This window comes from Anas platyrhynchos, chromosome 4 (assembly GCF_047663525.1).
Source record: "Anas platyrhynchos isolate ZD024472 breed Pekin duck chromosome 4, IASCAAS_PekinDuck_T2T, whole genome shotgun sequence".
NCBI classification, from domain to species: domain Eukaryota; kingdom Metazoa; phylum Chordata; class Aves; order Anseriformes; family Anatidae; genus Anas; species Anas platyrhynchos.
The window spans coordinates 17,196,274-17,221,783 of record NC_092590.1 but is presented as its reverse complement, the minus strand read 5'-3'; the positions used below and the strand labels follow the sequence as shown (position 1 = coordinate 17,221,783).

Here is a 25,510-nt window from a genome sequence, read left to right as displayed (position 1 = left end):
GCTGCTGCAGGTGGGTGCTCTCAGCCTGAATGCTGCTGCAGTGCCGCAGCACTGTGCATCCAGCAGCTCCTCACCTCCCCGCTCTGATTTAAGGGCATTCATTCCCTTCTGGGAACATTGCTTCGAGCTCCATCATTGTCAGAATATCTGTTTGCTTGTTTCTCTGTATTCTGCTCTGTGGTTGTTATTAATGAAATAAAAGGTGAGCCTCATTCCCTTCCCTTGCCCACACACATTAATTTAAATGCAAATCCACACAGAAAGATCAAAATTAATTATACTTTCTGCAGCAGGCTACATGGGAAATTGAAATGCACAGGGATGGCTTTCCTTTTCCCTTTTTATTTTTATTTTTTTTAAGAAACAATGTAGCTAAACTATTCAAATATATATATAAATGATGCTTACATGCTTGCCTGCTTTTAGTTTCTGATGCTTTTTGCTTGTCTAAATTTCCAGTTGTTTTCAGCACCAAGCTGTTTGAGATGGAAAATTGAAAGCTTAATCTGCTAGTGCCAGAAATCGACCTCTAAATGACAAATAATATTCTGTTTGCCACTAATAACAATTGATCTTCATTAAGACAAGCTTTGCTGACTCTTAAGAAATTTGTCCATTATTGCCTGATCAGAATATAGCTAAAGTTTAATTATTTTTATTTTTTTTAGGAAAAAAACTCGCTGAGTGAGTGGCAGCGGGGGGGAGCGCTGTGTTCCTCGGTGGATTCAGGCATTTGTAAAAGTTAGAAGTCGATGAAAATGTAGTCAGGTGAATTTGTGCTCCAGGGTGCAGTGCAGAGCCACGCAGGCTGGTGTTGCACAGCTGGACACAGCCACAGCTGCTTCCAGCTGGATGGAGCTAACCAGATTTGTCAAATCCTGGGTGAGAAAAGTATAATTTTGACACTGTTTTTTAGGGAGTGCCCGCAGGGATTGATGTAATGGAGTACATTAGTTGTTAGAGCTGGTAGGTGTGCTCTGAAACACCTCCGGGATCAGGCCTTGTGAGGTTTTGTGAGGTGGGTGCTGGGGTAACAGCAAACAGCTCTGAGCACAAGCAAACACTGCAGACACATGACTTCATGTAGGAAAAATGGATGCTCATGGATTTTAAGGATCTAAAACCAAGGGGAATGGTCAAACGGACAGCGAAAAAGGAAGCACATTACCAGACACATTGTCAGGCTGGGACTTACTTGCTTTGTAGGCTTTGGGAAGTGTGTTTGTTGTGCCTCTTGGCCAGATCTATCCATAACTACTCTGTAGCACTGTTGGTTTAGCTAAGTACTGGAGGCATCAGTTCGCCCTCCCCACAGCTTGCTCTCCATGTGCAAGCAGGATGTTTGTAGCTAGATGCATTCATGTATTACAAAAACAGAAGAAAGAAATGGATGCTAATAATCAAATGGATTCTCTTTCAAATTTCAAGTAATTAAGAAAGTGGGTATTTGTGTAGGCATAGCAAGTAGAGATCAAGATGCCTTTGGAAAACACAATGGCTAAATATTATCCTCAGAAAGCTTATAGGTAACTCAGGTAAGGGGAAAGAGAAGCTGAGAAAGAAAAGGGATTTATTTTTTAGCCGTTAAAACCAACATCCCTTTCTTTCAGTGCCCTGCTGAGATTTTACCCAACAGGGCACGCTGGGTCTGCTCTTTCTACTGGCTTCCCATAAAAACATTGATCTAATTCAAGATCTTGCTCCCTCCCAAAATGCTCTGATACAGCATATCAAAGGTCCTGCTGAAAAACACAGGCTAGCCAAAAGATCCCAGATGCAGCAGGTACCTTCCCAAGGACCTAGCAAGAGGTGGAAGCAGGATTTTGTTGTTCAGCTTCCCCCCATAAGCTCAGTATGGTGCCAGGCAAGGACAGCTGTGCTGTACCTATCATTTGTTACAGGGAAAGTAAACACAGTAATAACTTCAGGTACTTTCTGTCTGGGTCTTGTGGCCCAGCTTAGTTTTACTGTGGTTTCTTAGGTGTGCCTTACTTACTGCCTTCATGCTCAGGAACCACTCAAGTGCACAATAAATCCCACAGAAGCAGAAAGCTACGGTTCCAAGTCAGTGCAGCATCCTGCTTGCCCGTCAGCTCTGTGAAGCAAGGGTGTACAAACTTCAGTCCAGCAAAGGCTGTGGCTATCCGCACGCTGATATCTCTGTCTTTACCTGCCTCCTCAGAAACATTCCTGGGAGTGCTCAAACACGCCTGCTGCAGCCAAGAGAGACGATGTTTATGACCATTGCTGCTTGAGGTCATGGACTCGGAATAACTGTATTTGTTCAGCATTTACTTGTCAAGGAAAGAGCCCAGCAAGTTACTTTCCAGATAATCTGTGTGTCAGTATGTCTGTCTGTCTCTATGTATTATGTACAAAAACACCAACCCCCCAGCAATGCATGAGTCTTTTTTAGCAACCTTTTATTACTGCAACACAGATACCAGATCAACATTCTGGTTAAGGTGGCAGAGTGCATTTCAGCTGTGCTCACGTCGTACAGGAAGGTGCTGTTACCTTGCTCAGCTACTGCATGACCCTTTGCGATCATGTGAGGGCCATCGGTACCGCAACGTTCCCCAGAATTTCCCATACTTCTGCAAATTTAAGCAGCATGCTGCTGCTGATTGATTATAGTAATTTTGTTGTTCATATCATCCTATTCATATCACAGCAGGTATTGCTGGTAATTATTAAGCCTATTTGTTATTAGAGATGCATGGGTGGTGAAAAACAATGAGAAGCAAACAATTTAACTGATAAAATTAGCTGTTCATGGAAAGTCAATCTGATAATTATCTCCAAACTATGTCTGTCAGCTCTGCTTGGCATTTCTTAGACTCCTTACCCCCCAGAGGAACAGCTTTTGCATGGCTGAGTTCTAAGGAATGCACCTAATTTCCCAGCAGGAGAGATCTTCATGATTTTTTTTATTTATTTTTTTAACCTTTGCTCTCATATAGGTTCATGTAACTTCATAAATACTACGTGACAAATAGGCATTTGATCGTGTAATTTACTAAAGAACAGGCAATGCGCTGAAGAATTTTACGAAAAATAATAAAAATTAGTGACCCCTTCAATTTCATAATTATTGGAAAATACCTAGCACTTAGATTTCCTGGTTGTTAATTTTTCAAAGCCTCCTGTCATATTTAAGCAGTGGAGCACACATTAAGGTCAATTTAAATCGTGTGGATACAGAGTACCCTTGCATGCTTTTAAAACTCTATATGGGCTTTTAAAACTGTCCTCAGCTCTTGTGACTGTCCACTGATTCATTTACTGAAATTCTAGTAAAAATGCAGTGAAAAAAAAACACAAACAAACAGTGGGACCAACAGTGCTTGGTTTCCTTTGCATCTTTGCATACATGGTACTGAGGCTGCCATTTGATTAAGAGTTTGGATTGTATTAAGTGTACAAGCAGTACATCTCCTTTTATCTGCAATATTATCAGGTGGTTATTAGCTGGATATGGCCAAAATAAAAGCGGCTGTTTTTATTTATCTATTTTTACATTCTTCCTTCTAACATGTCAGCTTGCTTAGGTTTAAATTTTTGTTTTAAATACTGCCATGTACAACAAAAAACTTGGCTAAAATTAAATATTTTTCTTCACTTTCTTATTTTAAATATAATATAAAGAGTAAAGTCAATTTTTACTTTCTTTACTGTATTGTCACATTCCAAGAAAATATCAACTTCTTGTGTTGGAAAAATTAAAATGCTTTAAATATTTATACTTTTTCATAATGGATATATGTCTTTTTCTGTTTTGGACTAAAATATTCCACCAAGTTGGAACAGATTCCTGACAGAGAAGAAGGAATATGGTAAATGGCTTAAGAAGCATCATGAATTGCTTCCACTTCCAGAATAAAGGAAGCTTGCACGCACAGAACAAACATTTTTTGAATCACAACAGTGAAAAAAAATCAAGCAATTTGTGAATATCCTTTCAGCTGAGGAATGGAGCAAGTTTTCAAGTACCCATGTGCATCCATTTGGGGATTATGGTTTTAAAGACAGAGACAAATATTCTGTATCCTCAAGGATAAGTCAAAAAAGTAGAGAGAATCAGATAGAGGATGAAAAACCAGGAAGCAATGTCAATGGCTGTTTTAAGCACACTGCAAGATGGGATAAAAGTGCTAAATCTATTCCACACAAATGCTAGAAATCTAGGGAATAGGATGGAGGAATCACAACATTGGCTAAATGTTGGCAGATTTAGTATAGCTAAACAGACCCATGTTTTGAACCATGATGGCCATTCTTATGTTCTGGCCAGCCTATGCCTTTTTTTTTTTTTTTTTTTTTAAGTTAAAACCAGTCTGGGATATAAGTGGGCTGAAAACTTCGTTATTTTTACAACTTTCTTCCAAGTGTGAAATGCTTAGCCAAAACCATAAACCCCAAATGGGGGAACTGAGCAGCTCTGCTGATCACAAGGAGCACACAGGGAATAAATACAACCTCCCCAGTACCATGTGGAGCTCACAACTGAGCTCTAATGCACTCTCAAAATATTAGTAAATGATAATATGTGCTTGATCTTACACTCAACAGGAGTTACAAGATAAGCTTCAGTCTCCTATGCTCTTGGATCACCATTAATCTCTACAGAAGGCACCGAAGGAGAGTGTTAATAAGAATAAACTGGGAAGTAAACCCTACTAAATATAAATCCCTGGAAAAAAAAGAAAGCCTCCAGCTTCAGCAGGAAGCAAGGGGAGCTCTGCCAGATGTGGGAGCGCAGAGAGGCCTTTGAGCACCGCACGCAGCTGCAGCTATGTCTCCGTCTTTAATGAGTGCTTGTTTGCTCAGCCTGGAGCATGCACTTTCCATGGGCACTTGTGAACTCCTGCTGACAGTAGGTGAAGCTCATCTGCCAGCTACTGCTGGCTAGAGGTATCAGAGAGAGCCGTCCACAGGCAGCAGCAAGGGGGTGATGATGAGACACTGTGGTTGGCTTCTTTGCACTATCAAAAGAAAGCTCTTCTCCTACAGGGTTGACAGAAATGTGTGCTTGCCAGAGCCGGGCTGGACTGGAATGGCTTCCCAAATTTCCAGACAGAAATCCAGAGTTGTCAGAGCTCTTTGGAAAATGCCCGGTCACGGGAAGGAGGCAGGTGGCAAGGGGAGCCAGGGTCCCCTTGGCTGACTGTCACGCAGTGATGAGCAGGCAAATTGCTGAGGCCTAGAAATGCATGGGGTTTGCTCTTTGAAAGGAATCTCTCGTCAGGCTGGGAGAACAGACCAGCCAGAGCCCTGAGAGAGACCTCCCAAGCGAAGTGGAGTCGCACTTCCCTCCAGAAAGCAAGGCTGTTTTTTGCAGGATCCCCGGGCAGCCAAGACTGTGGAACAGCCTTGCTAAACTCTGCAGCCAGTAAGGACTAAAAGCGAGAAACCTTTCTGTCCAGACTAAAACTGACATATGTACAAAAAGAGATGCGTTTGCACTTTGTCCCCCCATTCCATCTGCATAACATTTCCACCTGACTTTAGCTAGCAGGCCCCTGCCAACATACAGGGCTGGGAAGAGACATCCCGACAGCTAACCCCAGGTCCCCCCAGCAAAACACACGCAGCACCCCACAGATGGCCTGGAAATCAGAGACATGCAGTGGCGTAATGACAAGGTCACTGCAGACGAGCAGCAGCAAAGGCACATTCCCATCTGTCTAAATCTTCGAGTATGCTCAAAAATAATGGCGTGCTGAGGCTGGAGGACTGGAAATGTGGGATGACGTGCTTAAAACGCACGACCTCTGCTTGCCCTTGTGCAGATGATGAGCCATACCTAAAAGCACTTTGCCACAGGATCAGGTAAATTGGCTTTTATTGAAACATACTGTAAGATGAGTTGGGGGGGCTGAGGGAAAGATTCCAATTTAAAGCAGGTACATTGCATTTCAGGCTCCCAAATAACTATTGATATCTGCTGTCCGGGAGCAAATCATATCTTCCTTGACAAGTCAGACAGCTGCTCTTTCTCTATCTTCCTTTTGTTATCTTTAATAGCCATGAATTGTTTTGGTACCTTGAAAAAAAATGTTTGCGCCTAACTTGATGGATGTGCTTCACCTCCTGCTATTAGCCCTGGTTCAAGGGGTTCATCTAATGCCTGTTCTTGCCTACAAAATTCATGCTTAGCCCAAGTGCTTTTGAAATGGGAGTGTCTGGGTCGGTGCCATGCACTCTGTGTGCAGCCCCCCTTCCTGTCCAGCTGGAGGGGTGAACCAGCTCTCCTGACCATCGTGGCACGTGGCATCATGGAAGCAACCTCCTGGGCTCACCTGGTGCAGGCTGCTGCTGAGATCAGGGCCAACTTCAAAGTTGATTTAAGACAACTCAGGGTCTTCCCCAGTTGACTACCTCCAAGGAAGCAGATCCCACAGCTTCTCTGGGCAACTGTTCCCATGTTTGGTTACACTTATGATGAAGATTTTGTTCCATTTGTTTAAGGTACATGAATACTGGTATCTTAAATACAGCAATGCCAACCATCGTAAGGTGGGTCTAAAGAAAACCACAGCTATATTTGACCAGTTTCACTCAGGCTTTGAACTGAAGAGACAAAGCAAAATTCCTTCAGGCTATCTGCTGTCCTAAGGCACATCAAAAGCATCAAAGACAAAGCACTGTGGAAATGGCTGGGGGATGCCATAGCACAGCTGTCCTTTCCTTTCCTCTGTCACACTTTGCTGCTCCCGAAGCTCAGTCAACAATGTGGGCTGTGTAAGCTTTCCCAAGGATGCTCCAATGCCAAGCGTGCCAGATCAGCCCTAAAACCCTTCAGCAGCAAATCTGAAGCAGGAGGAGGAGGCAGTTAAAACTATGTTATGTCTCTTTACAATGCAAAGGAGGTGTGCTTACCTTGTCCCTTCAGCCAGCACAGCCACTGGGTCACAGCCTCCTGCATACAGGCACTACACAGAGCTGAGCAAGTTAACAATTTGGATGGACACAATCTTTTCTGCAGTCCTTCCCTGGCACTTACCCACTCGCTCTGGCACTGAGAAGCACAAGTGCAGCTGGAGATCTGTACCTGTTTGAACAAACTGACTGGTCTCCATCTAAAATCATCAAAGGGCACCTAACATTTACAGGAGCAGCCTTTAAACTAGACCATTTTAAAAGCTGCTTCTAGGAAGCATCCGTAAGGTGACGAGTACCATGGAAATCATGTGTGACCTAGTATTAGCTACCCAGATGCCTCTGCTTTCTGTTCACTATTTGCCTAAAAGATTACCGACTGAGCATCTGTGATTAAGAAGTAGTGCTAGCTGTGTGTCCCTAGTCAGATTTTATATTCCTAAATGGGAAAAACCAACCCCCTATGGACCAGACTGTACAAAAAGCATCGTTCTGGGGGTGAAGGCTACACTGACAGATTTAATACGGTGTTTTGACAAATATATTAATAAATAGGGTCCTATTTATACTCCCCAGTGGTGTATGCACATTGTATTTTCCAGGTATTAATAGAGCATTCAGCAATGAGACTGGCCCATCCAACACTGGACCTAGGAAAAGGGCTTTCTGCTTTACCTGTATGTGCTGTGCATCCCTCCTAGCTCTATTGTATTCTCCTTGTATAGCTGAGACCCAAAGAGAGGATTATCATTATTATTTTACCTCACATTTGTATCCGTCAGCTAAAAAGAATACTAGCAAGAAGATAAATTTAGATCATCCACCATGAAATTAACAGCTGTGCTTTGTGATTTGAACAGGTCCCCAGTGGTACCCTTCTCGTGTTGGCCTGCAACTGGAACGCAGTAAGTTTTCATGTGGATGTTAAAAAGACCCCTAACGTATTACTAAACCTTTGGCAAGTTATCCTCCTAATAGTATTGCTCTCATGATATGTGTTAGTAGGTGAACTTTTAGTACTTTTTCATTAATTGGTATAGATCATGAAGTTATTAGTTTCCTCATCAGTACAGGAGTCTAATGGTTTCCATAACCATTGTGTAAAAATGTTTCAGAATACAGCATGCGCTCAGATAATGAAGACAAAGCACTTCTAAAGCCATTCATGGAGAAATTTGCTCATGTCGGTCCCTCACCGTGATTCCAGTTGCACTCCTCGTTCACAGCCTCATCAGAAGACACAACTGGCCACAGGAGGCTGCCTCCTTTTTTGGGCCAGCACACCAGTTCTTGCTGGACGTAGCCATGGGAGCTGTAGCTGCCGCTGACCAGGTGGCACTTGTCTGTGGACGTGAAGTAGTGCAGAGCCCTAGAAAGTGAAATCTGAGCAGCTGGTAGAATTTGGCACCCTCCCTGACCTAAACAGTGAACAAACATACTGATGCAGAGGGAGATGCAAAATGTAAATTAGGAAAGAGAAAGAAGTGTTGCAGCCATGGCAACACCCCATGCCCGTGGCTGTTGGGGTTTCCTTATATCCAGCTCACTGCCTCTCTGAAACAGAACCATGTCTTCCTATTTTATGTGTTTTCTTGTTCACTCCTGGTTCATTAGGATCGGGAAGAGATACTTCAGAGTGCTGTGAAAAGGAACGTAATGCTCAGATACACATGGTCTGCCCAGGTCAGAGAGTTTACAAAGAAATCCTGGACTGGGGGATTTTGCCCAAGAAGTTGCATTCATCATGATGGTGCAACCTATTGTAAAATACCCTGAGAATGCAAATACTCAGGCAAAAACTATCAAAAGGCATCAGTGACCAAGAGGCTGTATAACATCGACTTTCCCATTAAGTCTTGCAAGACAGAATGAAAAGTGATCTGTGAAACTGCGTGATTGCATGGCATGTCGCTAATGATCTAGATGAACAGAGATAGCATCATAACAATTGCTGTGCATTGCTGCCCAGCAGCATGTCAGCCTAATGCTTTTGTTAAAAGGAGAGAAGAATAATTCCCATAGAAATGCTCTAAGCTGCTAACCTGGAGAATAAGGACTAAGTCACCGAAATAAATCACAATATAATTTGTGCCTTTTACATGTAAGGCATAGGCGCTAGAGTGCAATGCAAATTGAAGAAAATGGTTTCACTCTTTGACTATTAACAGGGCAGCCTACATGTTATGCTGAAAGGATCCACCGAGAAGATGCGTGCTGTTCATGCCATTTGCTCTTCCCTTTTTGTCCTTACAGATGGGCCCTACCTGAAGGACTCTGTTAACATTCAAAGCCTTGCAGTGTCCTCCATCATTACACTGTATTTTACAGACCTGGGTCAGCAGGTTGGTTGGACTACAGTAAGTATGTTCTTGTAACAGTAAGCATGACATCTGAGTGTACACTGTGTTTTAGCATCAAACTGCTCCAACTTCCTCAGCCTGCCCTTCCCTATGTCAAATAGTGTAATTAGTTTATTAGCAATAAAAACAAAAGTAAATTGGTAGTAAACCAAGTTATCAACATGCTAACTCTAACATTCAATTACAGATTAGAAGGTGGACGTAGCAATATTGCCTGAGGAAAAAAAGATCAATTTTTAAAAACATTTTTAACTTATCCAGGGTTTATATGCCCGTGCAGGACCTGTAGCCAAACATATTCATTTGCTGCAAGGCTCCTCAGCTTTGAAATTATATTAACAAATAAATAAAATATGGATTTCTGGTAAACTTGTTACCAAAGCAGGAAAACTACTGCATGGGACTGTCCTACAGCAATGTCCTACAGTGGGTCACTACGGGTTTTATTAACTTCTATTGCCAGAAGTTGCTTAATATAATGGACATGCTATTACACAGCTCCTTTTCAATTAACCAGTACAGTCAAGGTGGGTGTTTCTGCCAGAATTGCTTCTGACTTTGGGAAGAAACAGCTTCTGGATCAGCACTATGAAGTCAGGTATCCATCTGTCCTGCTTAAGGTCACATTCATTTCTTACTAGCCAGGTCAGCATGTAGCCCCTAGCAGCACAGTCTCTGGGAAGCTTTAACCCCTAAGAGTAAGAACGTGACCTGTATCTGTCTTTCCCAGCCCCAGCACAGGACCCAAACCTCCCGGCTGTAACAAGAAGGTTACTTCAGTGGAGTTAGAGCAGCCCACACTCTGTGACTGTACCCCTTCAGAGATCTGTGTGTTTGCCAAGGCTGAGGCTTTGTCCCACTGATTTCCATGCTGCCATACTAATTAATGCTAGTTGAGGTCCTGTGTCCCCCGCACCCATCCCATCTCTGCTCTAGCATTTTAAAATACCCCTGATGGAAAAACAACCGTGGAATTTCCTTGAAGAGCAAAAGGTGTGAGCAGTGTGGCCTCTTGTTTGCTGCAACTAAGTAATCTGCACGAGCCTTATTTATTCTCTCCTTTCCCGGTGGTTTATGTAGCCTAAGACAGTAACATAACTAAAGCTTAATATCCCATTATAAATAGTGCAGTTATGACTAGGCACTGATAGTGCAGGCAGTGGCATTTTTTTTACGATTTGATCTGTGTGTGCAGAAAGTTGTCTCCACGAGTTTCTGAATACTCATCTTACCCCATCCTGTTCCACATGCTAAATCGTCTCTATTCTCAGTGGGAGAAATCTTCCTGGCCACATCGTTTAGTTTAAACAGTGGAGAGATTTTATATTCTAGCTAGTCTACAGCAACAGAGGAAAAAATTCATAAAAGACTGTATTTTAACAATAGCAATTAAGAATGTATTTGCACACAGGATGTACAGTTTTACGGCTATTTTTACTGTGCTTAGAGCTCCTATTCAAACCCCCTTGCTGTTCTATCAGATTTATGCACACAGGGAGGGACACTTATGATTTAAAGGGTTGACATTTAAATAAACAAGGCAGAGAATAAAAATATTCTTATCTCATCAGCAAAATGATAGCTGAAGTACAAAGGGCCACATTCAGTTCTGTAAGCTAAAAATAGGCACAGGAGCATATGGAGATGTGCTGTTGCTCCAAGGGATGATGCATTGGGCATGGATCTTGCTGGGGGAAAACTAAGCACAGAGGTCTGTGTGCTGGGGCTTTTCACCTCACTGGGGATCGTACTTGAGATGCCTACTTGAGGATGAAGGACACCAAGTCCTTCAGTCTTGGGGATTTAAGCACAGAAGAGAAGCTCATGTTTTTCAAAAGGTAGAGGCTAGGGGAAAGGGCTACCCACTTGCACCTCCTGGGAGCAGTACCCTCTTGCAGGCATGTTGTAAAAGAAAAGGCAATGCCGTTGTCTGTTCCCCAGTGAATACAGTTTGGGTCCCTATGAGCATACATCTCTGAGTCAGGAAACCTCACTTTCTCTTGTGGGGCATGTATGGTCTCTGATTTACAGTCCTTGTCAGACATCACCTTGATGACTCAACGGGCTGTTGTCTCCTGTTGCCTACTCTCTTAAGTGTTGCCACTTGGTAGGAGGCTTCCTTCTCAGCTTCTGCCTTCTGAAAACACCGTTGCACGGTGGCTGTGCAAATAGGTTTGGTTTGTGCTGTGAAAGGTCAGACATCCCCTGGGCTCAGGTTGCACTCCAGCCCTGATGGGCTACCCAGATGTCAACAAGTTTCAGAGGCTGAGCTGCTCTGAAGAAGAGAGGAAAGATAAAATGGTGCGAAGGATTTACGGTTGTCCTCCACTGGAACAACTAAGCTCTGACTCTCTCGAGAATGAAGCCCCTTCCTGGGATAACGTGGGTATAAAACCAGCCTCACTTGGCTCTTTTAGAAGGATTCAGACCCTCGAGGTGCATCTCTAGAAAGCTATTTAGGGAGAAAACAAAAACGTTCTTTGCATCATGGATGTTGTTAGAACTGTCCCTTTCATCTCTCTTCTTTTTAATAAACTAAATATTAGCAGAAATACCTAATTTGCTTCTGCACAAGCCTTATCAATTCCCTTACTCTGGGAATTGATATAGTATCAATGATATACCTGGGTGGCATGCTTGAGGTTTGCTGACTGATCTGCAGAGATGAATGAGAGCTGAGTGTACAGATCTCTTCTGTATGCTCCCTGCAAAGCCTGCACCCCCAGAGGTGCTTGAAATTCCCACCACTGTGGTAATGGCTTTTTATTTTAGATCTCTGTCCAATATGGGGCCTAAGCATGTTTGATAAAGACCTCTTTTTATACACTGCGATGCAGCATGTGACTTTTGAAACATGGTTGGCATTTTACCGCTACAAACGCGTACAGCTGCTGTAGTCAAAAGGAAAAAGAAAGCCATTCTTCCTGCCGAAATTCAGACCAGTGTTACAGCTTTCCCTGTTTGAACAGTGATTGCAGCTTCTGATTTATCAGCTTCTGTTGTCTAGTTGCTATCCAGGCAGGCTACCAGAAGGATCAAAATAGAACTGCGAAAACAACATGGAGCTGTGAAAAATATATTATGCCTCCAAGTCTGTGAATTTTGTAAGAAAGATTAATCCTGAAACACAGTGCTTCAGTAAATATTTTTTGTAACCGAGTTAAAATTAGGGATTGCTTAAATACTTTGACTCTTGGGAGCCTTAAAATACTGAGGCTGGCAGCAAAACTGCTCCATTTGCTTATCCTAGTTCCTTAGGTTGTTTTTTTGCTTTGTGTTTTCACAGCCCTCCCCTTCCTGCCCCCCATTTGCATGCACAGTTACCATTTCAATAAACTTCTGCTACTATAAACCATATAGCTGGCTGAAAAAAAAAAAAAAAGGAACCATATTTAGTAGGATTAAGATTGTATTAAAAATATTTACATATTTTTAATGAGGTGTGCCTGTTTTCTTGGGGGTAAAGGCAGCGTGGTCCTCTACTCTTATTCACATAGTAAAAAAGTTTTTTTTTTTCTGCCCTGTGGGCGTAAGTGGGTGATAAATAGGGGAGGAGTAGTTTGCTGTGACCATCACTGAGAACAAGGAGATGGTCTTGTGAATGTGGAGTAATCCCATGAAGTCTGTGGGATGAGGGGATGTGAAGCAATTTATGAGTATCGGTGGGTTTGAAAAAGAGGTTGCCAAACTGCTGTAGACTCCTTTCCTTAGCCTCCTCTACACCAAAATCAGCTCTGAGCTTCTAGTGGGGAAGCTTAGGATGCTTTCCCTAACTCAGTAACAGGGGAAGAGAATTTGGTAAACGCTTATGTCCTCCTCATTGGATTTAATAAGTAGTACAGACAATTAAAATTTAAGAAAAAAGACAGGATCTGAGGAATTAGGAGGAGTGGGAGGGCTGGGAGTCCCAGCAAACCAGTGGGTCAGTGTGAAGAAGGCAAATGTAAGAATACTCATATGATTATCGCTTTGGAAGGAATTTGGGATCAGGGTAGGAGAGGGAGCTGAGGATCTGCAGCATATATAGGTAGAGAAGGTATTTCTCACTGGAAACATATTAGAGCTTGTGTATTTTGGGGCCAATTCACATGCTGTTGTAGGACAGGACCCTTCCAACTGAGTAATGCTTTCATAGAAGTGTGGGGTGCCTGAAAGACTTGGCAGCAATGCCCAAGAAACAGAACACGTGACTCTGTGTAAATCCTTGAGCAGCTTAAGAATGACTACAGCACAAACTGCCAAGAAATTTCCCCAAACTTTTTTGATTGCTTAAACTCTTGGATCAATAGAGAATTTGATCACAGACGATCTCCAGGAGGAAAAAAAAAAAAAAAAGTCATTATTTCCTCTACAGCCACTTTTCCAACTATAATTATTGGTAACACAAAGCACCTCCGGTTTACAGCTAACAGTTTGTACTTGGCAGAGATTTCTGCTTGAGCACACAATATTGCACACGGTGAGAGTTGCTCTGCCGGGGTACAGCTGGCCAAGTCTTGAGCTGATCGGAGTCAAACACTGCAAAACACCGTAACCTTTCACAAAGACAAACTACATACATAAGATCGGTCTTATTTTTCATTTAATTAAGTCTAATAGTTTGCAACCTCCAGGGTTATCAGGAGAGAACAGCTTGCATTTGGCTGATTTCTTGCCATAGTTTTATATTATTTATGCCTTTCCTTGGGCCACATACACTTTTGGCTCTTTGTTACTGCCCAGTGGCAGCATGAAGTGAGCTGATAAGGCAAGAGGAGACCTCTCTTTTGCTGAGGCTGCCCAACTGGCTGATTGGGATTGCTCAGCCTCTGTTTCTAGTAAGGCAAACAGCACTGCAATTTTATCTCCCGGTCTCGGCAACAAATGCCACCAGCTCATGATGAACCATGCCAGAAGATCCATTCTTCAGGCGCCAAAGGGAGCTAGGGAGCTACGAGAAAAACTAAATCTAAGAGAAATTAATGTTTTAGCTGCTGTTGAGCAGAGCACAGGCTGCATAACCCATGTATTGCTGTTCATAGTAATACCCTGGAGTTTTTACTGCTTAAAGTCCAAAGTGAAGGTAGAGAGAATTCAATATGCATAAACAGAGCAAGCTGGTTTATTTTTTTCAGTTATACACACTTTGAACCAATTCTGCTACTAAAGGAGCAAAGGGATACTCAGTGTATGGTGCTGATAAGTATAGACCCTGTCCTGGGTGCATGCAGAAAAACAAGGGACATTGACAGTTTGTCGATCTTTACACATATTTGTGAGAAGCTTTAGGCCTTCTACAACGTAGAAGTCTGGAAAAATTATTGTGGATGGAGAAGTTTGGTCCAACCTTACACTGTGGGTAAGGTGAACACAAAGAGGAGAGTGACCCAAAATTTTTTAAGTGAGGCTCCTTGCCCACCTTGTGTGGCGACCTTGACTGAATGTATCTCCTGTTCCAGCTCTGTGGCAAGAAAATAACAGTATTTCCCTCCTTTACAAAGTACTGTGAGGCTTCGAGATGAAAAGCAGCGTGCAAGAGCTGGTTGAGGTTATTAGTAATAGCCAGGTGTTTAAAAGCACCATTTCATTTAGGCGTCTACAGAGCAGATGATGGATATGCATTTTGGGGCAGATTATAGAGCAGATCTCAAAATGCTATTGAAGCCTTGTAAAGACTTGGCAGAAAGTTTGAATTCATGCAGGTCTGCGGTTACACACAGAACGTGAGTGCTTCACTGAGTATATATAGGCACAAATATACATAACGTGCATGTGTACGTGTGTTTAAAAAGAGCATTTGTTAGTTTCCATTTTAAGGAAGAAACATGCAAAGCCACATGCTCTCAGGGAAGAATTTTGTGCAGGGTATTAAGCTGTCTTGTGCCCTGACGGATGTTTCAGACAGACTTAGGAGAAGAGATGGGAGGAAGCCGTGATTTCCCCTGCCTCTTTCCCCAGAGGAAACAAAGGCCTGGCTCAGGAAGGAGCAGCATCTATCGCTGTTCGCTCCCCAGCTCCTGAATCAGCTGCAATTTGCCTGTAAAACCCTCCAACAAATCCATCCTGTCTCTGGTATTTGCAGTAAATACTGCAATGAAACCTTAAATACTCCTAAATACTGAGTCACTGTAAAATCTGCCCGGACAAGGAGAGTTTCAGGTGCCTCTGTTTGCACCGTTCAGATCCTGCAGAATGGGTCGTCCAGTGCCATGAAAACTGGATGAAAAATCATTGAATATTCAAAAAGCCCTTAATAATTTTACTACCTGATGCAAAACTGCTGCTGCCAAGGATTTCTGCAGACAGGAAAATACAACACTTTTTAAAAGGTGAAGATTTAAAGACGCTGCTAAAACGATGCCATTATCATCCCCAGGTAACTATACGACCTTTAATGAGGTACCAGAGCACATGAAATAGAAATTAGTCCAGAAATAATAAAGTTCTTTAATGATCATTAGCTCAAGCATACTTTGGGCTGGGATTGTAGAAAGAGTCTAAGAGAGTTTAGATGTGAAGTTTATGGAGTTTAATGTGATGTGGGGGCTTGGGGGGGATTCAGCCGCCTGTTTCTTGTGGGTTCCTCAGAAATCCCTCCTATGGCAATGGCCTGTCTGGTATCAGGAGATCCTCCTCCTAACAGGGCACGTAGTGTCTCAGTCTGACCCTGGCTCAGACCTGCATCTAATGCCTTCGTCTCACATTTATCAGAGAAACTCGGCTCCGTCTGTTAGATAATTTATATCCTGCAGCTGTTTTTCCATCAAAGTTACCCAGGACACACGTGAACTTTTTTTTTTTTTTTATCTCCTGCTGTGCTCAGAGCTTCAGGCAGTGTCCCCAAATCCTTGTCCTGGCTGCAGGTACTGCCCTCACATCACAGCCAACGCTTCCCCTGCTTGAACCCAGACATCCCGTTGGCACTGGGAGAGAAACCATTGCAACCAGCACTGACCAACTGGGAAACTGCCCCTACATGGCATGGAAAGAGCTGCGGGAAGGGATCAGCATGGACAAGGCTGTACAGCCTTTCCTCAGCTCCACTCTGCAGCTTGTCATAAATGAGATAATGTGAGACTATGCCAAAAGGCAACATGATACGAGCTCGGGTGCGCCGTATGGTATTACAAAAAGGGCATGTTGTAAACATTACAGAGAGGAATTAGCTGATGCCCTCATGTGAAGATTGCTAATCTGTGGGCTGTTCATTTATAAAGGTTCTCCTGGACTTTTTTCAGGCTCCTTCCAGTCCATCCCCTCTATTTATAGCTTCCTTTTGCCCTTTTCTGCCTTTTCCCAAGCTGTACACTCAGTCCTATGAGCTCACATCAGAAATCCTTCCATCGCCCGCAGTGGTCCTGTTGGGATGGTGTCAGGCACTGCGCCAGCTGTCCCTGCCAGCCAGGAAATTCACCTCGCCTTCCCTCTGCGTTACAGAGCGAAACACTTCAAATACCTCCTTTCACCTCTGCCGCATTCAGCTCTCCCTAAATAGATCCTTTGCCTCATCAGGTCTGGGATTATAATTCTTGACCTGGTTGTTATTTAGTTTAGCTAGGTGTTACTGGCATAATAACCTGAACAAAGGATTTTAAAAAAATATATATATTTTTTTTTTTAAATTGGGAAATTTTTTAAAATTTGGCCTTTGGAAACTCTAGGGAAGCAGGTACCATCCTGCTTATGTAGGATGAGATACTTTGCTGTCTGGAAAGAAGTTATTTCATATTGCTTTCCCAGTTCTCTCATCAACTCTAGGAGACAAGCAGGTTGGAGGCTCCTGTTAGCTTTCTTTCACCATATTTCAATCGTTTATTAGTAGATGCTTCCCGTTTAGGTATTATTGAATCAGGTTCCCAAGGTCCTGAAAACTAAGGTGATTACAAAAGCTTGGGTTCAGCACCCTGCATGGAGCTCATGCCTGGGAGAGTCTTGATTCAAGAGCAGCACTTCATCTGTGCCACTGAGAATAAGAGGTAACCAAAGTATGTAAAGCCAGACACTTGAAAAGAGAGAAGGAAGATAAGAGAAATGGACACTGTGCATGGTATGAAATATGACATACAGAGTGTGCAGATGTGGGGAAAAAAAAAGGGCAGTCTCCTGTTCTATTTCTTCAGGGGGTTAATGATGAATTAAATTCTGTTGAGCTATGTAATAGAGATGTAATGCTCCACCAGGAAAAGATCTTTGTGTTTATTATGGACTACCATATCTGGCTGCACCAAATATATCAAAATAATCTAGGCAGGCCCATGAGATGATAAAGAAAAAGTAATTTTCTTCCGAATATTGGCTGTTTTGGCAATTTCTGCAGAGCATACACGCTGTATGTTTTAAATCATCCTTTTTTTTGTCTTTTTTTTTTTCCCAGAAACCACAAGTTACAATGTTATCTTTTTTTTTTTTTAATGTTTAAAATTTAATATATTTTTTTTCAGGATTTGTCAGCAAAAACTGGTATCTTAGTAATTTTTCAGGGTTTTGAGAATCTCTGAGAATAATAGCATGATTGATCCTTAACATACAACTAACAACCTGCAAGCCCAGTTATGAAAATACTAGGTAGGCTTAGATGAAAATCAATAGAAAAAGAATTTTTTGAAAATTTATTGAAAATCAATAGAAAAAGAATAGTGCTTGTCTTTGATTGCCTTTGGTTCAAACTGATTGCAATTTTGTGTTAATTGAGCACCACTTTCCCTTCCGCCTGCTTGAACCTGGGGGCTCTGTAGCAGAGTTTCTCTGGAACTCACTTCTCACTTCTGGTGAATTTACAACCAATAGGGCAGAGAAGGAGAGCAGAAATTGGAGCACGGGAGATGGAGCAGAGGGAAACAGACCGAAACTCACCCAAAGTGTCAAAAAGAAAATACTCCACAGCAGTAAAACTGAAACTCATCTTCTAAAATTGAACGCTACCAATCTTAGCTACGAGCCAGCAATGTGAAGCAGTCATGACAAAGGCAAATACAGTCCTGCCTACTAGACAATACCTACTTTGATTGCAAATCTCAGAGTGCATGCCTCTGCACGGGTGATTAGCGCTTTGTGTGAGATGTGACGGGCACACAGACGAGATAGGACGCTGTCCCTGGCCTGCACAGCACCTCGAGCATGCTGATGCTGCTCAGCTCCAAAACACTCCAGCCTGGGAGCTGCTGTCAGTGCTGTCAGCGTGGCTGCTGCTTCTCTGGGTTGCTTGACGGGAGGCCCTACATCCCCCTTCCTATATCAAAATCACCCTATCCAGCCACCTGGATTCAGCTGCCTGTAGCTTTGGCTGGATTTATTTATTTATTTTTAATAAATGCTGAAGCTCTCCTCTTCCTTTCAGCACCTGAAATCAGGCAGGGGGTGAGGAGGGGACACTTGGGGCAATGACAAGTAACCACAACCTGGTGCTAAGTCCTGCCAGTCGTTTCCTGGCAGCTTTGTTGCTTGCTCACACTAAGCAGATGATGAAAGCTGGCAGCTACGGGCATATTTCGTGGTGCATCCCATGGCTGAGGGAAAAAGCTTCACCGAAGCAAGCAGTTCACTGACCTGTCCAGAGCATATTATCTATACATCTCTTTCCTGTACTATCATTGCCTAAATTTAGTGCACTAGGTTCTAATGGCAGAGGCAGTTTCTCAGTGTTTGCACAATGCCTAGCACAATAAGCTCACCAACTGTTAGGAATAGACCAGTACAACTCTTACTGACACAAAAATCTGGTATTTCTGTGGCTGTGGTGTGTTCCACAGCAATGTGGGTTCTCAGACACTCCTTGCTCACGTTTCCATGCACACAGACACATGTTACTGCTCTTGGGCTCATGCAGAGTCTAAATTCCATTTTTTCCACAAACGTCGTGGTGTCACATAGAAAAAAGAATGTGACATTTCTCCTCTAAACAACACGCAAGTTTTTTACTTTTGGAGACAGTCTTGCTATTAAAGGCTGCTATTTCCAAAGCTTCCCCCTGCAGTAGGGGAAAAGAAATGGTACTCGGGGTCCCAAAGCAAGGAAACCTACGTGTAGAGTATTTGTGCCAGAAAAACTTTCTGTTTCAAAGCTCTTCTGAAGAGAGGTAAGAGGAAAAGACAAGGGTCAGAGTGCGGGCCAAATACTGGTTTTGGGAAAGGTAGTCTAAATTCAGTGTTGCTTCCTTAAGCCATGGGTACTTACCTGTTACAATTTTTTCTACAGCAGTTCAAATGGCCACCTTAAAGCCAAACAGCCCGTTAGTTAAAAAACTTAAGCAATACTATGCACTTGAGTTGTGATTTACCAGCTACTGGCCCTCATAAACATGTAGGACTGTACTTTTTATACTGCTATTTCATTACAGCAGAGACAGATGATCAAATCCAGACCTCACGTCATCCTAACCATGCTTTACATCCTCTAGCTGTTTCTAGCTTAATGATGTGCCATGACAAAAGGCGATAGGACTGTAGCAAGCCAGAGCCAAAACATAAACCTGAAAGTGGCTCGTGGCGTTGTATGTCCCCCTTCCCTCCCCTGCTTCTTCTCTCCTCTCAGCTTTGGAGGCTACCTGAGCTTGCAGAGGAGAGATGAAACCGTTGCTTTCTGTTCTACAGACTGACTTTTCTTGTCCAGTTTGCCCACTATGGGATGCTTCTAGGGATGCCTGCATAGGGCAATCCCTTTTCAACAGCAAACAGAGGCTCAGAACACCGTATACCAGGCAGGCTGGCCCTGCTCTTCTACCCACTGCCAAATTTCAAGCCATGATCCCTCCCTTCCAGATGACTCTGCTAGCAACCAGGATTCAAAGCTATGTTTCCTTCTGTCGCGCTTGGTTGGCTTTGGACCAGTGCATTGCATAATTGCAAAAAACACTGGTGCAATGCAAGCTGCCTTCAGCTTTTGGGCATTCGTTTTAAATGGTATTTAGATTCAAAATAGGGATCTTATGGCACAGTCAGAAGTATAAAGAGGAGATAACTGTGATTTTGACCATCTTTCACAAAACCTTCACGATTGGGTTAATGTTCTGCACAGAAACCTTTCTCATTTGCTAGATGGATTTTACTTTACTGCTAAAGAGACAGCAGAAAAACACCTATATGTCATTTAAATCCTCAAAATGAAGCTGAAATGACACTTGAAGGATGAATGGGTGTTGTGGATGGGGTTATTCTTTTTCTCATGCCTTTATTGGCACAATTTCCCACTCTGATTCGGCTATTTTCTTTTTCATTTCTAGTTTTTTCTAACAGAGTACACCGGGCCTCTTCTAATATATCTGCTCTTTTACATTCGCCTCTCAACTATTTATGATCAAGTGGAAAGTACGAAGAACTTCCGCCACCCAGTGGTTCAGTAAGTGACACCTGTGTGAGCTGTGTCCTCGAGGACAGGGAGCCAGAGGGGTGGTGGCTGGCTTTGCAGGGCAGGGTCCTGGAAACTGGTCCCAGAATCAGTGTTCAGAATTTCAGATGGCTCTTATCGATAGCAAATTGGAGTTTTAGCAGAACTTGTAAGCCTGGCTGAAAATACAATTCATCACTGCCACATATTTGAATTTTGAGAGTTTTAAGAAATTAAATTTAAACAACGAACAAAAGTAAGAGCTTAGCCAATTCTATGGAAGAGTGAAAAGCACATGTTGTATCTAGCTCTACAGAAAAAAAAAAAAAAAGAGGAAGTCACACAGACGCACAAACCTGACAATTTTGTTTCTCTCCATCACCGTAAGAGTACCCCTAACAAGAAACCCTAACACCTCAGCTATGATACAATAGTTGCTGACCACAAAGAATGCAGCCTGGTTAGTCTGCTAGAACTGCAGAGCGTACCAAAAAGAAACGAAGAGATGACAGCTGACCAAGATAACTTCTTAGGACCTCTGACAGTCCCTGCCATGCCCAAGCCTTTTGCAAGACTCTTGAAGAAACAAAGCAGATCTGATTATGTGAGTGATCAAGAACTGCTGCAGATGAGAAAGTGGCAAGCAGCAAAACACCGTAACTGCCTCAGAGGTGGCTTTGCTGCCACCTGCCACGACCCTTCCACAGGATGGTGTTTGTGCACCAGGCTGGGAACTTTGCACATTTAAGGAACGTGTATTCAGTCTGATTGTTCCCATTCTGGGGGTGCTAGTGGAGAGACATAAAGGGATTTAGTGGAGCTGGGAACGAGAACACAGAATAGATGAATTCAAATCCAGAGTTGCAAGATATTTGCCTTCCTTCTTTTGCTCACACGCTTAAAAAGAGAGAGTTTTTGGAGGCACAGAAAAGTCAGAAATACTTTTACCTTCTTTTAAATGGGTAAGGGGTGTGTGGAATCCTTCCAGTGACCCCTCCTTAATGGGTTCATCATCAGTCAAATCGGTTATAAAATTCCCAACAAAGCTGGAAGTTTGCTCTAGCCTTTGGTTAAGTTGTTAATCATTTGAAATTTTCTTAGCTCAAATCTCTCTGGTTTAATTACTTTGAAATTGTTTAATCTTTGACTCTGGCTACCATACAAGATGCATAATAGAAGTATTTGAGATTTCACATGCTGAAAGCCACTTTTCATTTATGCCTTATAATTGGTTTGCAGTGAGGTAGGCTCTGGTAGCATGGCAAATGTAACCAAGATAAAATGCCACCAGGAATCACTCTTGACATTTGTTTTTGAAACTCAATCTCTATGAGCCGCAACTCATTTTCTGAAGCAAATCAGCAGTGCCTGTTATTGTTTCATAATCTTCCTCAAAAGAGAATCAGTATAATAATTCCTACAACAATTACCTCATTTCTTTGTAACGGGGAACAAAAAAGCCATCAGAATGGATTAACTTTGCAACAAAATCTCATTTTGTGTCCACAAGGAAATGAAATACAAACTACCTCCATGCAGATACTGGAGTTGGCAAAGGACAAGGAAACCATTCAGAAGCAATTCAGAATGTTTTTAAATGTCAGCCACATCCTACAGGAGCATTAAGGTAGCCTTAAAACATGGGAGACGTCTTTTGGAAAAGCAGACGTCTGCTTGTATACACAGCTGTCCTGTTTTAATGTCCTGTCAGGGCTGTGTATCACACTCAGAGCTTTAGGAGCTCTTTTTGATTCAAGGCTAGTAAAAATAAGCTGCTTCCCTACAACACAAAAGCAACTTTGTATAACACTGAAAATGATTCTATTAATCTTTGGTTCCAGATGCTTCAATTAAGACAAAATCTTAAATCCCACAGTCTCACTGTGACTCTGCAGTTTTGGAATATTAGTCCTCGTTCTTTTCATGACATTAAACTGTGAAGTAATAAAAATCAATCTTTTGCTTACCTTCATTTCCTTTTTTTTTTCCCCCTCCAGCTTGGCCTGCTTCTGCCATTGTTTACACTACATCAGACATCTTCTGGAGACGTTATTTGTTCACAAGTTTTCTGGAGGGCACACTCCTCTGAAAAATATGATAAAGGTGACTGTGCTTATTATTTTGGCAAGAGAGAATATCCTCATGTTGAAGTAGTCCTTGGAAGAAGACAGGAAAAAAAAATAATTTATTTTCTAGCTCCAGCGATTACGATTAGTCAAAATATAAATATGAGAAAAATCTCAGGGTCATATCCCCAAGGACATGAATTGAAATCAATGTCCATTTTAGCTCCTGCATGTCAGTGTCCACTTTGGCTCATCCACCCAAGGGGCTGATTGTCATGTCCAGGATATTTTTCAGACTGAATGCTATTTGATTATGAGATATGCTGCTGCAATAACTAGCAATGCTGACAGAAATCACAGTCCACTTTCTTGGTGCAATATGAATACAGTGCAAGAGACAGGTGTAGCATTAGGAAGTTAAAAGCTAATTACAAATACAAGTATATATATCTCTCATTCTATAGATGGAAGCCTCAGTAAAGAAGATACATAAAGTCTTCTGTCTCCCAAAAGCCTTCCAAATTTCAGCCATGTGTCATTATAAGCTCTCCTTCCTTTTATTTCACTTACTGAAACTCAGTCATTTTGCATCACCCCACTCCCTGTCGAGCCTCTCTTGCAAAGTTTTGCAAGACATTCAAGATTTTTGTGAAGAAGATAAGCATACGGTCAGGATATCTCCATTCCGGAGTCAGAAAGGAGCTAAGAAGACATGCACAACTAGAGATGCTGTGTTACAATACACATTTTTGAAAAATAAAAAGGAATATAAGCTACAGCACCTATATGCCTTAGGAGCCAGAGTGCCATTTCTACAGTGATCCATGCATGTGGGAGTTAAAGACCCACAGTAGTTGTTGTCCCCTCACGTCTGTGGCACATGCACCAGAGTGGCATTGGATAGAAAGACTGAGAAGAGTAAGTCTGACTTGCTGCCCTACTTTGGGATGGGGCTGTAGCCAGTGCCAGCACATTACCTGAGAAGGTACAAAGTGTGGGACCTTTAACTTTGACACGTAGAAAGGCTTTATCCAGCCCCCACAGTCTTTTCAGCTGGCTGGCTGGTGAGTTTGGTTTTTTTCCTTGTACAGAGGATGGGAGCAGTGACCCTTAAGAAGGGCAGGAACATAACGAAATTATCTCTGCTTGAGCTTTTCCAAGCCCGTGGCTTTGGTCACCGAGCAAAGGTAGCTGGGGTGCTGGCTTTTCACAAATGGATGGAGCCAGGCTGAATCTATGGTGGTAGGTGCAGTACATAGCTTAAAGGCACCGAGGGCCTTTTTTCACCAGGTTTAAAACAGGCCTATTTGGATGTGCCCTTTATTATCTCAGCTGCTTTAGCGTTCTGTTTGGCTAGCTCTATCTTGCCTGGAAATACTGAATTTAAGGTATTGTCACAGCTCAACTGTTTTAACCAGCCGCAGGCTTTTAATAGTTCAATTCAGAGAAATGTGCCCTTCAGTGCTGGAATCAAATAATAAGAAGAAAACAAATGTCAGAAGAAAACAAATGTCAGTCCCTACAACAGGAATGAAAAACATTCAACAATGAAAAATCTGCACTGTGCATCCTTTTCTATTTAATTATTTATTTATTTATTTTAGTGGCTTCATAACATCTTAAAAGATCTATATTCTGTAACTCACAAAGCCACTGCAAAGTCTTTCAGTAGTCATCTGGGTTTTGCACTTATGCGAATTTATAGTTGCAGTTCACACTTGCTTTGCATCCTTTCTAACAACAACAAAAAAAAAAGTATTTTTTGTCCATTCCAGGGCTGTGCTTTTTACTGGGGATTCACTTCTTGGATCGCATACTACATCAACCATCCGCGATATACGCCACCATGTATGTATAAGCAGAGTGTAAAATTAACCTTTGTTTTACATAGTTTTTGGTGTGCAACCTTAAATCCCCCAAAATCGGTAGATGTTTCGGCCCTCATGTCAGATGACATGACTAACCTGGACAGAGACTGGCAGAGGGAAGGTTGGTGTGCAGGTGACACTCCTCTTGGGTCACTGATAGCTAATGTGCAAGGCAGTAATGCTGCAAACAAGGCTGAAACCTTCTGACACCATTTTTATCAGTCTGGGCCATTCCATCAGTAGGTACAGCTTTATTTATAGGGAAAACTCTTTGCTCAAGATGCAGCTTGAAGCCAGAAGCTGTCTTTATTCCTTTATCTTGCCACTGCCTTAAAATGACAATTATATAATGGGTCAGCACTGGAGATCACCAGCCCTCTGGCACAGTTAGCTGGATAGAGTTATTTTGGATGTAGGAGAAGGTGACCTCCACAGCCACAGCCAAAGATGGTTATTTTGGCGACAGGTAAGGAAAGGCGAGCAGATAGTTACAGAAGGGAACGCAGGAGTGGTAAATCAGACCAGGCTGACAAAGGGCCCATGAAGAACATCTGCTTAGCAGCTACATACTCAGCTGTTGACATGTGCTGCCCATTCTGGGCAGGAGCTTTAGCATATGCCCTTGGCAAACAGAGCCATGCACCCGCCAGAGAAAAAACGTTCGCAAAAGTAAACCCCATCATGTCCTGGGTTCTCTGCTCAAGGAGATAGAAGGGCCTGTGGACAAAACATAGGGATAAAGATGTAACCGCCAGCCTGGTTCTCCCACTGATGTTCACTTTGTTCCTCCCCTTGCTTTTCCACGGATTATAACCACCAACTGTTTTGACAAAGTACTTGGATGAGTGAAGCTGACAAATGATAGGAAAAGTTAGGTGAAAACCACCTTGAGATCAGTGGTGGAGAGACTGGCATTTCTAGAGTGCCTTTACTATTTGCATTGTCTTCATACTGCGTGATAATATCCACTCCTTCTTGCAGAGCCTGTCAGGAAAGAAGTATTTCTGCTCCTCAGCACTAGATTAATTTCACC

General features: G+C 42.6%; 1 protein-coding gene and 1 long non-coding RNA gene across 16 annotated transcripts in view; one reads left to right on the top strand and one right to left on the bottom strand.

The window, feature by feature from the left end:
- Nucleotides 1-22,631, bottom strand: part of LOC119716810 (uncharacterized) — a 61,480-nt gene extending 38,849 nt beyond the window's left edge. For all 10 annotated transcript variants that reach the window (XR_011808907.1, XR_011808906.1, XR_011808901.1 and 7 more), the window contains exon 1: nt 22,511-22,631. This is a non-coding gene — a long non-coding RNA (uncharacterized lncRNA). The remainder of the gene's footprint in view (nt 1-22,510) is intronic.
- The window catches only part of TECRL (trans-2,3-enoyl-CoA reductase like), a 65,169-nt gene that overhangs the window by 25,428 nt on the left and 14,231 nt on the right, over nt 1-25,510 (top strand). For 5 of the 6 annotated variants that reach the window (XM_038178658.2, XM_072037107.1, XM_005019097.6 and 2 more), the window contains exons 3-7: nt 7,743-7,787; nt 9,136-9,239; nt 20,440-20,555; nt 22,541-22,646; nt 24,385-24,457. In XM_038178658.2, coding sequence (XP_038034586.1) covers nt 7,743-7,787; nt 9,136-9,239; nt 20,440-20,555; nt 22,541-22,646; nt 24,385-24,457 — 444 coding nt within the window. The remainder of the gene's footprint in view (nt 1-7,742; nt 7,788-9,135; nt 9,240-20,439; nt 20,556-22,540; nt 22,647-24,384; nt 24,458-25,510) is intronic. The other variant, XM_038178655.2, reaches the window with a different exon arrangement.